Genomic DNA, 12,799 nt, shown 5'->3' with positions numbered 1-12,799 from the left:
TGAGTAAAATCCCATCGGAATTCTGTTGGGAAAACCATCAGAGCTTTTTCCAACCAAAATTCCGATTGTGTGTACGCAGCATAAGAGCTCCTAGTACACAAGGGACTTTTGCTGACTGATTCTAAAAGACTGATTGTGTCCAGAAAGGAGAACAGTCTGGGATCTTTGCTCTGTACATAGGAAGGAAGTGTTCCCCATCTGTTTCAGTCAAGTTGGGCATCTCAGAACCCTTCTATCCCATCCAAGTTTTTGCTCCTAACAAAAACAACAAAAACAAGCCCAGGGGCTGATTTCTTGTGTTCAGATGCAAGTGGAAAATGTGCGTTTCAGAAAAAAACAGCTATTTGTCATTTCACTGCCTGGGCCATTGTACGGAAGTCTGATGGATTCAGTTAAATTACTAATTATCCTAAAGCATGTGTATTGATCATAGGAGTGTGCAGCCTATTGCACTAGGGTATACATCCCAAAGCTCAAATACTAATGCCTTTCTCTGCAGCCTCAGTTGCACTAGACAGTGAATGAATGGGAAGTGCTCTGTGATGAACGGTTTCCTGTTCATTCACTAACTGAAGCATAGTAAACATTACTATGCTTCAGTTATGAATGAACACAGTGTGTGAGTGTGTTCACTATGTTCAATTAGAAAAGGAAGGGGCTGGCAAATAACATATCTACTTTCCCCTCGTTCTCCATTCTAAAACATCCCTACAGCAGCCGGGTGGAATTGAGAGGAGAGGAGGGAAGCCAGCAGCACTGCAGGTGGGAACCTGCTCAGGAGGGGGAATCGGCACCATGCGTAGTGATTAGGGTGTGCCCAGACACACCTGGCACACCCCTTGCACATGCGTATGGGATTGATTGTATCTCTGTGGATGTGTTTGTAATGGTGTCACTACAAAACTTAGTATTTCTGTGGACTTGTTTCTGGCAGTATCACCATGGAGCTAATCTTATCTCTGCAGATGTGGTGCCAATGCAGATATTATATTTCCGTGGATGTTTTTCTGGTGGCATAAATATGGGACTGATTGTGTCTCTGTGCAGCTGCTGGTTAAAGTGGTTATAAACCCTTACAACACACTTTGACCTACAGGTAAGCCTAGATTAATGCCGCGTACACACGTAGCCGGCTATCCGGCGGACTTAGTCTAACGGACTTTTGAGCGCATCTCCAGGTAGGCGGGGCTGGCCCCGCCACCTGGTATGAACTTAAAGGAGAACCCCAACGCCGAAAAAAATTGGCATGGGCGTCCCCCAAGGTCCACATCAGACCCTTGTGCGAGCATGCTACCCGGCCAGCCAGGAAAGGGGGGCACGAGCGAGCAGCCCCCCCTCCTCAGCCGTACCAGGCCGCGTGCCCTCAACATGGGGGGTACCTTGGGGAAGGGGGGGCCGCGCTGCCCCCACACCCCAAAGCACCTTGTCCCCATGTTGACCAGGTGGCGGGACCAGCGACGTCTCCTTCGCGGGCCCCGCCTACCTGGAGACCCGCTCAAAAGGAGCGGACTTTTCTCCGGGCAGGAAAAGTCCATTCATTTCAAAAGTACGGCGGACTGGCATACCAACGGCTGGATTGTCCGCCGAAATGCAAGTCCGGCGGGAAGATTGGAGTGCAAAACTACTTTCTAAGTCCTCCGTACTTTCGGGTCAAAAAAGTCTGCCGGAGGCTACACACGGGGGGATTGTCCGGCGGACTTAAGTTTTCTGGACTTTCCACCCGATTGTTTGATCGTGTGTACACGGCATAAGGCTTACCTGTAGGTTTAAGAAATATCTCCTTATGCCGCAAACACACGATCAAACAATCGGGTGGAAAAGTCCGGCAAACTCAAGTCCGCCGGACAATCCCCCCGTGTGTAGCCTCCGGCATACTTTTTTGACCCGAAAGTATGGCGGACTTAGAAAGTAGTTTTGCACTCCAATCTTCCCGCCGTACTTTTGAAATGAACGGACTTTTCCTGCCCAGAGAAAAGTCAGCTAATTTCGAGCGGGTCTCCAGGTAGGCAGGGCCCGCGAAGGAGACGTCGCTGGCCCCGCCACCTGGTATGGACTTAAAGGGGAACCCCAACGCCGAAAAAAATCGGCGTGGGGGTTCCCCCAAGGTCCACATCAGACCCTTGTCCGAGCACGCTACCCAGCCGGTCAGGAAAGGGGGTGGGGACAAGCGAGCGCCCCCCCCCTTCCTGAGCCGCACCAGGCCGCGTGCCCTCAACATGGGGGTGCCTTGGGTAAGGGGGGGCCGTGCGCCCCCCCACCCCAAAGCACCTTGTCCCCATGTTGATGAGGACAAGGGCCTCTTCCCGACAACCCTGGCCGTTGGTTGTCGGGGTCTGCGGGCGGGGGGCTTATCAGAATCTGGGAGCCCCCTTTAATAAGGGGGCCCCCGGATAACGGCCCCCCACCCTATGTGAATGAGTATGGGGAACAATGTACCCCTACCCATTCACCTGTGAAAAAAAGTACAAAAAAAACACAACACAGGGTAAAAATAGTTTATTGCACAGCTCCGGGGGTCTTCCGTCTTTGGGGGTCTTCTCGCCGGACTCCTGAAGACCGGAGAGGGGGACAAGACCCCCGAAGTCGGAAGAAGAGGCAGGCGGCGAGGAAGAAAGCCGGGTTCCTCCGCTAGCAAAAGAGCTAGCAGAAGATAGCGGGGGAGTCCGGCGAGAAGACCCCCGAAGACGGAAGACCCCCGGAGCTGTGCAATAAACTATTTTTACCCTGTGTTGTGTTTTTTTTGTACTTTTTTTCACAGGTGAATGGGTAGGGGTACATTGTACCCCATACTCATTCACATAGGGTGGGGGGCCGGTATCCGGGGGCCCCCTTATTAAAGGGGGCTCCCGGATTCCGATAAGCCCCCCGCCAGCAGACCCCGACAACCAACAGCCAGGGTTGTCGGGAAGAGGCCCTTGTCCTCATCAACATGGGGACAAGGTGCTTTGGGGTGGGGGGGCCGCGCAGCCCCCCCTTCCCCAAGGCACCCCCATGTTGGGGGCACGCGGCCTGGTACGGCTCAGGAGGGGGGGCGCTCGCTCGTCCCCACCCCCTTTCCTGGCCGGCCGGGTAGCGTGCTCGGACAAGGGTCTGCTGTGGACCTGGGGGGAACCCCCACGCCGATTTTTTCGGCGTTGGGGTTCCCCTTTAAGTCCATACCAGATGGCAGGGCCAGTGACGTCTCCTTCGTGGGCCCCGCCTACCTGGAGACCCGCTCGAAATGAGCGGACTTTCCTCCGTGTGTGTGGGCGAGTCCGTTCATTTCAAAAGTAGGGCGGATAGTACGGCGGACTTAGTACGCCGTATTAGTCCACTGAAAAACTGCTGTGTGTGGGCAAGTAGCCCGTTCCGAAAGTCGGACGGACAGTCTGGCAGGAAGTCCGCCAGACTAAGTCCGTCAGATAGTCCGCTACGAGACCCACCGAGAAGATGGATGTTCCGGACTACAGGGGACAGCGGTGACTTCGCTGGCTCCTGTGTCAGGTAAGTGACACATAATGGACTACTATGCGATGCATAGTAGTCCATTATGCTTTACCTTTGCAGGGAATCAAAGAGGAAGTAAACCCATCAGGGTTTACTTCCTCTTTAAATCCTCTGAAAAGCAATTCTTGCTGGATCGTTTTGTAAAGGCATATTATAGTTGGAGAGGAAATCATATGTTGCATCCTGAGTGCCTGTTTTAACCCCGTAAAGGCCACGCAACTGCGCTGCAACTGCGTACATTGCATGTGATTGCAGAATGGTTATGGCATGGCCCATTCTCTTGAAATGGCCCGAATGGCAGCGATACTGCCCATTGAACGCAACAGAGGATATAATTTTTTGCTGCCTTTGCAGAGAGCCTCACTAAAATTCTGCCATGGTATAGAAACACACTTCCAGTACTGTCCCTGATATGCCTGGAGCAGTCGCGACTTCACACACTCCTGAGGCGAGGGCAAGATGTACAGGCTGCTGACACTAGTGCCACACAGCTGGCCTAGGAAAGCAGAAAGTATAAATCTGCCTCTGGTTTTAATGCTTGAAAGTGAATGGTAAACTTTAGGAGCACATGGCATTGCAGAAAGAAAGTATATTGTCTAATTATCCTTTAAGATACAGTAAAACGTGTTTTCTAATTGTTTTCTTATTTTAATGAAAGGCACATTAGAATAGGGCTAGTATTACCTTATTTTCTGCACCATAACACATACTTTTTTCCCCCAGAAATATGGGGGAAAATGTCTCTGCGTCTTATGAAGCGAATGCATGTTACGGACCGCCTCCCCGCCGCCGATGGCAACGTCCCCCGCCACCACCTCTAGAAGAGAGGCAGGAGAGCGGAGGACAGACATCTGAAGCCCCTGTGAGCAGGGCTGGACTGTCCTACATATGACTGCAGCACTCTCCTCCCTCTGTCCTCCAGCGCTTTTCTGGCATATTCAGTCCGGCCATCATATAGCGTCCGGGCAGAAGAAGCTTCGTAAAATTTCCGAAGCTGAACGGAGCCTGCGACGTGAGTGGAGGTGGTAGCCCCACCATCCAAGCGGACATAGGGTTGTGAAAATTTAGACGGCCCCTCGCAGGCAAGCTTCGCCCGCCACGCTTCGGGCTCGGCCTCGCTGCGCTTGGCTCTTTTTTATTCCTACTCTATGTCCACTTGGATGGTGGGGCTAGAACCTGGACTCAGGCGCCGTTCATCCTGGGCTATTTTCAGAATCTAAGACACCGGCGCTTGTATGTCATGGAGCTGGGTCTGTGTGTAAGGTTCCGCCCCCCTAGACTGGCTTGTGTGATAATAGATTGAATCAGTGTTCCGCCTATCACAAGAGCCGGTCTAGGGGGCGGGACCTTCCACACAGACCAAGCTCCGTGACATATGAGCGCCGGGGGACAGAGGGAGGAGAGCGCTGTGTTATCCAGGGGATTACAGTGTGCACAGAGGATGCAATGGGCACAGAGGCTGACATTTTTGGGCACAGCGGCTGCAATGAGCACAGAGGCTGACATTTTTGGGCACAGAGGCTGCAGTGGGCACAGAGGCTGCAATTGGCGGGCAAAGATGCTGCAGTGGTGGGCACATAGAGGCTGCAAATGGTGTGCAGAGAGGCTGCAATGGGCACAGCGGCTGCACTTGGTGGGCAAAGATGCTGCAGTGGTGGGCAAAGAGAGGCTGCATTTATATTCAATGGTCAGGTCACATTTATGGCAATGGTCAGGTCGCATTTATGTGCAATGGTCAGGTCGCATTTATGGCAATGGTCAGGCTGCATTTCATGGGCACTGGTAAATATTTTAGGACACCATTTGGTTCAGAATATTTTTTTTTCTTGTTTTCCTCCTCTAAAACCTAGGTGTGTCTAAATGGTCAGGTGCATCTTATGGAGCGAAAAATACAAGTATTTCTCTAAGTTTTAATATATTTGATAAATAATGCCTAATTTACCTATTTCCGAGACTGATAATAGATTATGATAGACAGATAGACCGAATATAAATAAACCGACAATTATTTCAGTGATGTTTCATTTCTTACTGGGTCATCCTTGAGATTTTCAGGTAAAGATAGTAAATGCCAAAGTTTACGTTGTTCATATATTTTTCAGGTACCAAAAAAACATATTTTTTAGATTGTAAGCTCTAACGAGCAGGGCCCTCTGATTCCTCTTGTACCAAATTGTAATGTAACTGTACTGTCTGCCCTCATGTTGTAAAGCTCTGCACAAACTGTTGGTGCTATATAAAACCTGTATAATAATGATAATAATAATAATAATAATAATAATTACTAACCATTTTAAATTAGAGCTGAGTGGCAAGTTAAATGTCCTATGTTAGAAATGTGAAATATTGCTGCCCCCTGGAGGAATTTACAGAAAATACAATAACTAGTCATAACATCGGGAAGTCAGTTTCAGGTTTTACCTGGAATTGTAGTCAGTGGGTATTGTATTTGTTGCAAAGTGGGAAAGTACTAGCTTACCTAACTACAAAAATTACATTTGCATTTCTATTTTATCTGCCAAGAAATAAGAAAGGAATGCCATCCTTTGTTTTGGTTGGAACAGTGAAGCATTTTATTGCTGTTGGCTTGCTCACATTTTTCCCTAATTTTCTGTTCTGGAAACATAACAGGAAGTGGAAATCTTACCAAAGTGAGGAGAAATTCCAACTTTGAAATTTGTCACCATCACAGGTGCTATCATTGGGAAAGTTCTCCAACCTCCTGTTACAGGAACTATTGTCAGTTTTTGATTTTAACTGTTTCCCAGAAACTGTGATAGATACAGTATGTTATGTTAGGTGACTCTCTGGATATTCAGAAAAAAACTTTTATATTTAGTTTTTGTTCTTTCTGACATTATTAAGAATAAAAGTAAAACAAAAACTGATAAGACCTTCAATGACCTTATAGTCATTTGACTTACACAAAACTCATAATGTAGTGCAGTGTTCCACCTCCTGTCAGTTGCATATATTCTCTAACTGGATCTCTGAGAGGAGATAAAGGTCCATATTCTAATGCTCGATTTTGCTCAAAGGTTCGGATCTGTGGATAGATGTAAAAAAAAAAAGAAAGTTATTCTGAGGGAAATTTTCTTTAAGAGGGTCAGAGATTGTTGGAATACAGAATTGTATTTTGTGCAACAACTATTCAGTATCAGTATTAAGTAAAGATATATTCTTCAACTAGTAGATGCCAGTGTTGTAAACCCTTACAAACCACTTTGACCTACAGGTAAGCCTAGATTAATGCTTACCGGTACGTCCAAGAAATATCTCCTAAACCTACACGGTTTAGGATATATTTACAAAAAGACAGTCACCGCTGTCTACGGCGCATGTGCCGTAGACAGCAGCGTGCAGGCGCACTGAGTGTGCCACTGCTAATGGCGATATGCCGTTAGTGGCGGCTCCCGTGCCCATGTGCGGGAGTGACGTCATCGCTGCTCCGGCGCTGTGAGTGGCTGGAGCAGTGATACCCAGAAGAAGATGGATGCTCCGAGCTACAGGGAACAGCAGCGACATTGCTGGCTCCTGTGTCAGGTAAGTGACACATAATGGGCTATGCATAGTAGCCCATTATTCTTTACCTTCACAGGGAGACAGGGCCATCTTTAATATTGATTGGACCCTGGGCAAACATTTTCTTGCCCCCCCCCCCCCCCATGCAATTTTACTCTCCACCTGCTCTGAGACATACAATAAATAGTAGCAAGACTTAAAATCAGTTTACTGTATCAGATCAGGCAGCAATTGTGATTGGTTGCCAGCGGTTATAACATATCATTAGTGCTTACTGACTGGTTGCTAGAAGTTACAGCATACATTACGGCTCACTGATTAGTTGCTAAAGGTTACAGCAAATGATTTCTGCTTGTTAGTTGCTAGAGATTACTATACAGTAATACTGCTCACTGATTGGTTGCTAGAGGTTACAGCACATCATCTTCTCATTGTAGGGAATCATGATATACATGTGAATGCCGCCTTTATTTACATATCAATGCCGCTGGCCATATCTATATGCTTATCTATATCTATCTATATGCTTAGTAATGCTCTATTTACATATAAATTCCAGTTATTTACAGGTAAACACATGATCTGCAGGCGAGTCATCTGTACACAGGACTGTGCACTGTCTGTTCTGTAGGGCTATATACAGAATTTTCTAACAGGTTATTGGCCTAAGCCCAGACACCCACCCAGAGAAAAGCTGAGAACCCAGTCATAGCCAAGTCATAACCTGCTACAACAAGTGCAAGATACAGCAACAGAAAAAAAGACTGTAAAAGTATTTTTTTAAATGGCCAGTAGCATAGCTGCAACAAAGCTTTCATTTGCAAATCTGACAAACCAGAACTACCAGTCTTGGAAATGCAAGATGAAAATTCTGCTAATAGGAGAAGGTATGTGGAAATGTATACATGAAGTCAGACCAGAACACCCTTCAGATGAGTGGATAGAGAAAGATCAGAAAGCTCAGAACACAATCTCTCTTAGCAAAGAAGATGATCAGATCATACATATATCTAAGGGTGAAACTGCTAAAGAAATGTAGGAAGGTTTACAACAGGTGCATGAAAGAGCTAATCTCCCTGTATTACATTAGAAAGCTATACCAAACCAAGATGATGAAAGGCCAGGATTACATAAGGCACACCTTGGAGCTGGGGGGGGCGTGACTTTCGTTGACATGGCCGGATGTGATTAGCGGGAGCTCTGAGTTCAGCCCGAGTCTCCGACAGTATCCTGATTAACTACTACTACCGAGACCCGTAAACCCGAAAAACGAATGAGCCTGGCGGCGAACGATAAATGAAAGAGCCCGGTGGCGAGATGAGTAGCAAACAATTGGCAGCAGACCGCCTCATAGAGTATGCAAGGACGGGCAAAGCGGATGGTGTGTGGAGTCTTCCGTAGACAAAGAGTGGCGGACCATCGGTGCTTGACACCCAGAAGCCCAGCACGCCTCATCCTCAGCCTGAGAAGCCGGAAAAGTCATCTAAACTGACACTGGAGCAGATGAACTCGCAACTTATGGCAGCCATCCACGCAAGCAGCGCAGGCCTGACAGGTAAAATGGAGATAAAAATGGATATAGGACTGATTAGGCAGGACATGCAAAGTATCAGAGACAGAATGGTAGAAGTTGAAAACAGGATATCCTTATTGGAAGATACATTATACCCAGAAGGATGGTAACAGTAGAAAAGCAGGTTGTTACATAGCAGCAGAAAACAGACGATTTAAAAAATCGCATGAGCCGCAATAATTTAAGAATAATAGGACTACCGGAGAAAGTGGAGGGGTTTAACCCCAGGGATTTTATTGAGAAATGGCTGAAAAATACATTCCCAGATATGGAAGTATCAACAGCATTTGCTGTGGAACGGGCACACAGGGTCCCCGAAGTACTACCAAAACCTGGGTTTCCCACTAGACCATTGCTGGCACGACTTTTGAATTGCAAAAACAGAGATACGGTTCTGCGGAAAGCAAGACAAAGGGGAGAGATTCATTACGAGAACAGTAAAGTGTCAATATTTCCGCGGCAATATTGCAATATTGCAGCGAGCAACGTTTTTTGAGATAAAAAGAAAATTGAGAGAAGCAGGAATAGAGTATTCTATGGCATATAGAGCCCGGTTGAGAGCAGTGATGTAAGTAACTCAGTTAAAATAAACTGAGTTACTTAACGTAGTTACTTTAGAGGGCAATGAGTAATCAAACTGATTACTCTTCCCCTCATGGTAACTCAGTTCCCATTACTTGGGAGGCGTTACCGCAATTACATCTACCTCCCGGGAGGCCCGCCGTGGCCGCACTGCCTGGCCGTTCGTTCCGCCGCGGGGAGGGGGGCTTTCGCCCCATCCCACCCCACCTATCCAGAGAGAGACAATGTAGGGAGGCAGGGCGGACACTGAAAAATGAAGTCAGCTGACCAACTGACACCAATCGAGTGAAGGGGGAGTCTCTCTCTCTCCCCATGAGGAAAGGCATCCCTGGAGGCATTCAAGTAAGTGACTGTCTGACGATTCGAATTGCAGTGCAATCAATCCATCCCAAGTCCTTCACCACCTCTGCTTCTTACTGATCCCATCCCTACCCACCCACCATCACTTCTACAACAGAGGTGATGGGGGGGGATACGGTAGGGATGAGATCAGTAATGGTGAGGGATGGGATCAGTAAGAGGCAGAGGTGGTGGTGGGAGAGGATGGCACCACCACCGCTGTGACCCCCCAAGTACCACCGCTGCCACCCCCCCAAGTACTGTACACCACCACCACTGCCACCCCCCAAAGTACACCACCACCGCCACCCCCCCAAGTACCACCGCTGCCACCCCTCAAGTACCACCGCTGCCATCCCCTCAAGTACCACCCTTGCCACCCCTGTCACGGTTACTTTGCTGAGTAACTAATTACTTTTCCAATGTAGTAACCGAGTTACTAATGCAATTACTTTTGGGAGAAGTAATTTGTAACTTAACTAATTACTTTTTTAAAGTAAGATGACCAACACTGGTTGAGAGTGGATGAAGGAGGAAAGACTATCTATTTTAATACACTGGAGCAAGCCAGACAGTTTTGGACAGTTAAACCTGCAAGGGAGGGTTTTTTTTTTTCTTTCTCTCTTATGTTCCCCTTTTTTTGGAGAGAAGTTCATTTGCATCCCTCTGATATTCCTCTCCAGACAGGTTGGAGGGAGGGTCGAGGAGTAGAAGGGCTGAAACAAAATGAAATACCTATATAAGAGCAGATGTGATATGTTGGTAATGCCCTAAAATTGTTGATGTGGAAGAAGGGTGAATGGATGAGTGAAGGGAAAATGAGAGTATGGTCACTAAGGAAAAGAGAAGACATAGGAAATAAGGCTTCCTGGTTACAGAATGGTTAAGAATGGGTAAACATGGCTAACCATTGTACCTTTCTGTTGTGGAATGTGATAGGTATGGGCACGCAATTAAAACGTGCACAGGTCTTCACAGAAGTTAGAAAACTACAGGCTAAAATAATTTGTATCCAAGAAACGTATATGGTTAAATAAAGACTTGATTACTTAAGAAAGCCCTGGATACAATGGTCATACCATTCATTTCATACAACCTTTTCAAGAGGGGTCTCCCTAATGGTGCATCGTGCAGTGGCGTGGGAATGCATCAAGGCAAAGAGGGACTCAGATGGGCGATATGTTTTTGTATTTGCCCTGGTAAACTTACTGCCAGTTATAATGGGGATATATAACCCCCCTCTGGCTACAATGGGAGTACTGAAGGAAACAATGTTATTTATGTCAGAATATCCAGATGCACATATTATATGTAAGAGATTTTACCATGTGGTTAAACCCAAAGATGGATAGATTCAGGGAAGGGGAAGGATCTAAATTTCTGGAAAATTTTCTAAATTTTCAAATGAGGTAAGATGGGTTGATTGGGAATTCGGAGGCAAGAGTCTACTTGTGGCATGCACCAGGTAGTGGATGCATGTCTAGAATAGACCTGGCCCTAGGAAATGAAAAAATACTCCCAATGGTGCAATCAGCTACATATACGCTTAGGGGGGTGTCTGACCATTCTGGACTGGTCTTTGAATTGAAGATAGGCCCTGGAGGAAGATGGCAGGGATATAGAATACAACCCTATTGGTTAACCCAGATTGGACGGAATGACCGAATACCAGAGCAAATGGTAGTGTTTCTTGAAACCCATGGGGATAGTGAGATCCACAATATCATATATGAAACGCACTAATCGACAAGAAGAAGAGGAACTGGCGGAGAAATGTAGGCAGGCGGAAGCAGAGTTTATTGAAAACCCTTCAAATATAAATCAAATAAGATGGACAGGAACAGCGCATCAATATAAAACTGATAGTTAAGGCTAAAAGTAAGAGACTCCAGTTAAAGCAAAAAAACTTTGAGCAGGACATCAAGCCAATAAGATAGCAAATTATCTGATAAAACAACAAACGTCAACATTAGCTATAGCGGAGGTGAGAAATGAGAAAGGGGAAATGGCAGATACAGTGGAAGATATTTTGGAAACCTTCCATAGATATTATGATAAAATGTATACATAGACATTGACATGTACAAGAGAGGAAATAGAAAAATATTTAGAAGACTTAGATTTCCGTAAGTTAACAGAAGAAAAAAAAGTGGAGATGGAGAACGATATACAAGTAGAGGAGGTAAAAGAAGCCATTGAGTCTATGGGAAAGGGCAAGTCACCTGGACCGGATGGCATACCGTTGGAAATGTATCAGCGATATGTGGATATTATGGCCCCAACACTAACCAAGACATATAGGGAGACATTTCTCCAGGGAGAGATGCCTCTCTCTATGTATGAGGCAACAGTAATACTGATATCAAAACCAGATAAAGATAGAAGTGAGTGTGCGTCGTACAGACCTATATCGATATTAAATATTGATTATAAAATACTGGCAAAAAGACTTAATGAGGTAATTTTATCTATTATATCAGATGACCAAACAGGGTTTATGCCGTGGAAGTCCACTGCAAATAATATTAGAAGAACTCAGTTTATGGTATAGTTGGGGGAGTATTTCCCGAAGTCAAGTGCCTTGGCTTTGTTGGATACAGCCAAGACATTTGACTCAATAGAATGGGAGTTTTTCCAGGCGGTGTTGAAAAAAAGTGGATTCGGGGAAGGATTTAGAAAATGGATTGGTATAATGTATAAGAAACCATGCACCAACAAGACAGGGGTGTCCACTGTCTCCCTAATTATTCTCTTTGGCAATAGAAGCATTGGCCAGCAGATTGAGACAATCTAAAATGTATAAAGGGATTAGAGTGAGGGATAAGGTTGAACATATAGGTTTATATGCAGACGATATCATACTATTTATGGAAGATATGCATACTTCGCTGGGGGTGGCAATGAAAACAATAGAAACATATGGGACATTCTCTGGGCTAAAAATAAATTGGCAGAAATTTGCATTGATGCTGCTGAGGCCAGGAAAGGAAGGGAAACCGCAAACCCCATTAAAAATAATTGAAACATTTAAATATTTGGGAATAAATATCACTTTGGACCCAGAGAAAGCCCTTAAAGCAAATATCGACCCATTGGTAGAATATGTGAAGAATAAACTGGGAATATGGAAAAAAAAATACCCTTATCAATGGCAGGGAGAATACAGCTGATTAAATCCATCATATTGCCGAAGTGTCTATATCTAATGGCACATTCTGCGGTAGTGATACCAAAATATATATTTAAAAAATGAAACTCCCAACTGACCAAGTTTATCTGGGCATATGGGCAATGCAG

At 45.9% G+C, this 12,799-nt stretch overlaps 1 protein-coding gene across 2 annotated transcripts in view; it reads right to left on the bottom strand.

Moving 5' to 3' along the window:
- Positions 1-12,799, bottom strand: part of LOC143932110 (uncharacterized) — a 145,895-nt gene that overhangs the window by 98,331 nt on the left and 34,765 nt on the right. For both annotated transcript variants that reach the window (XM_077455807.1, XM_077455808.1), the window contains exon 2: positions 6,411-6,532. In XM_077455807.1, coding sequence (XP_077311933.1) covers positions 6,411-6,532 — 122 coding nt within the window. The remainder of the gene's footprint in view (positions 1-6,410; positions 6,533-12,799) is intronic.

Source organism: Lithobates pipiens, unplaced genomic scaffold (genome assembly GCF_037356315.1).
Source record: "Lithobates pipiens isolate NorthernLeopardFrog02 unplaced genomic scaffold, aLitPip1_a1.2 Scaffold_10, whole genome shotgun sequence".
NCBI lineage: Eukaryota > Metazoa > Chordata > Amphibia > Anura > Ranidae > Lithobates > Lithobates pipiens.
Note: the sequence above shows the minus strand (reverse complement) of the source record. Positions and strands in the feature narration are given on the sequence as shown.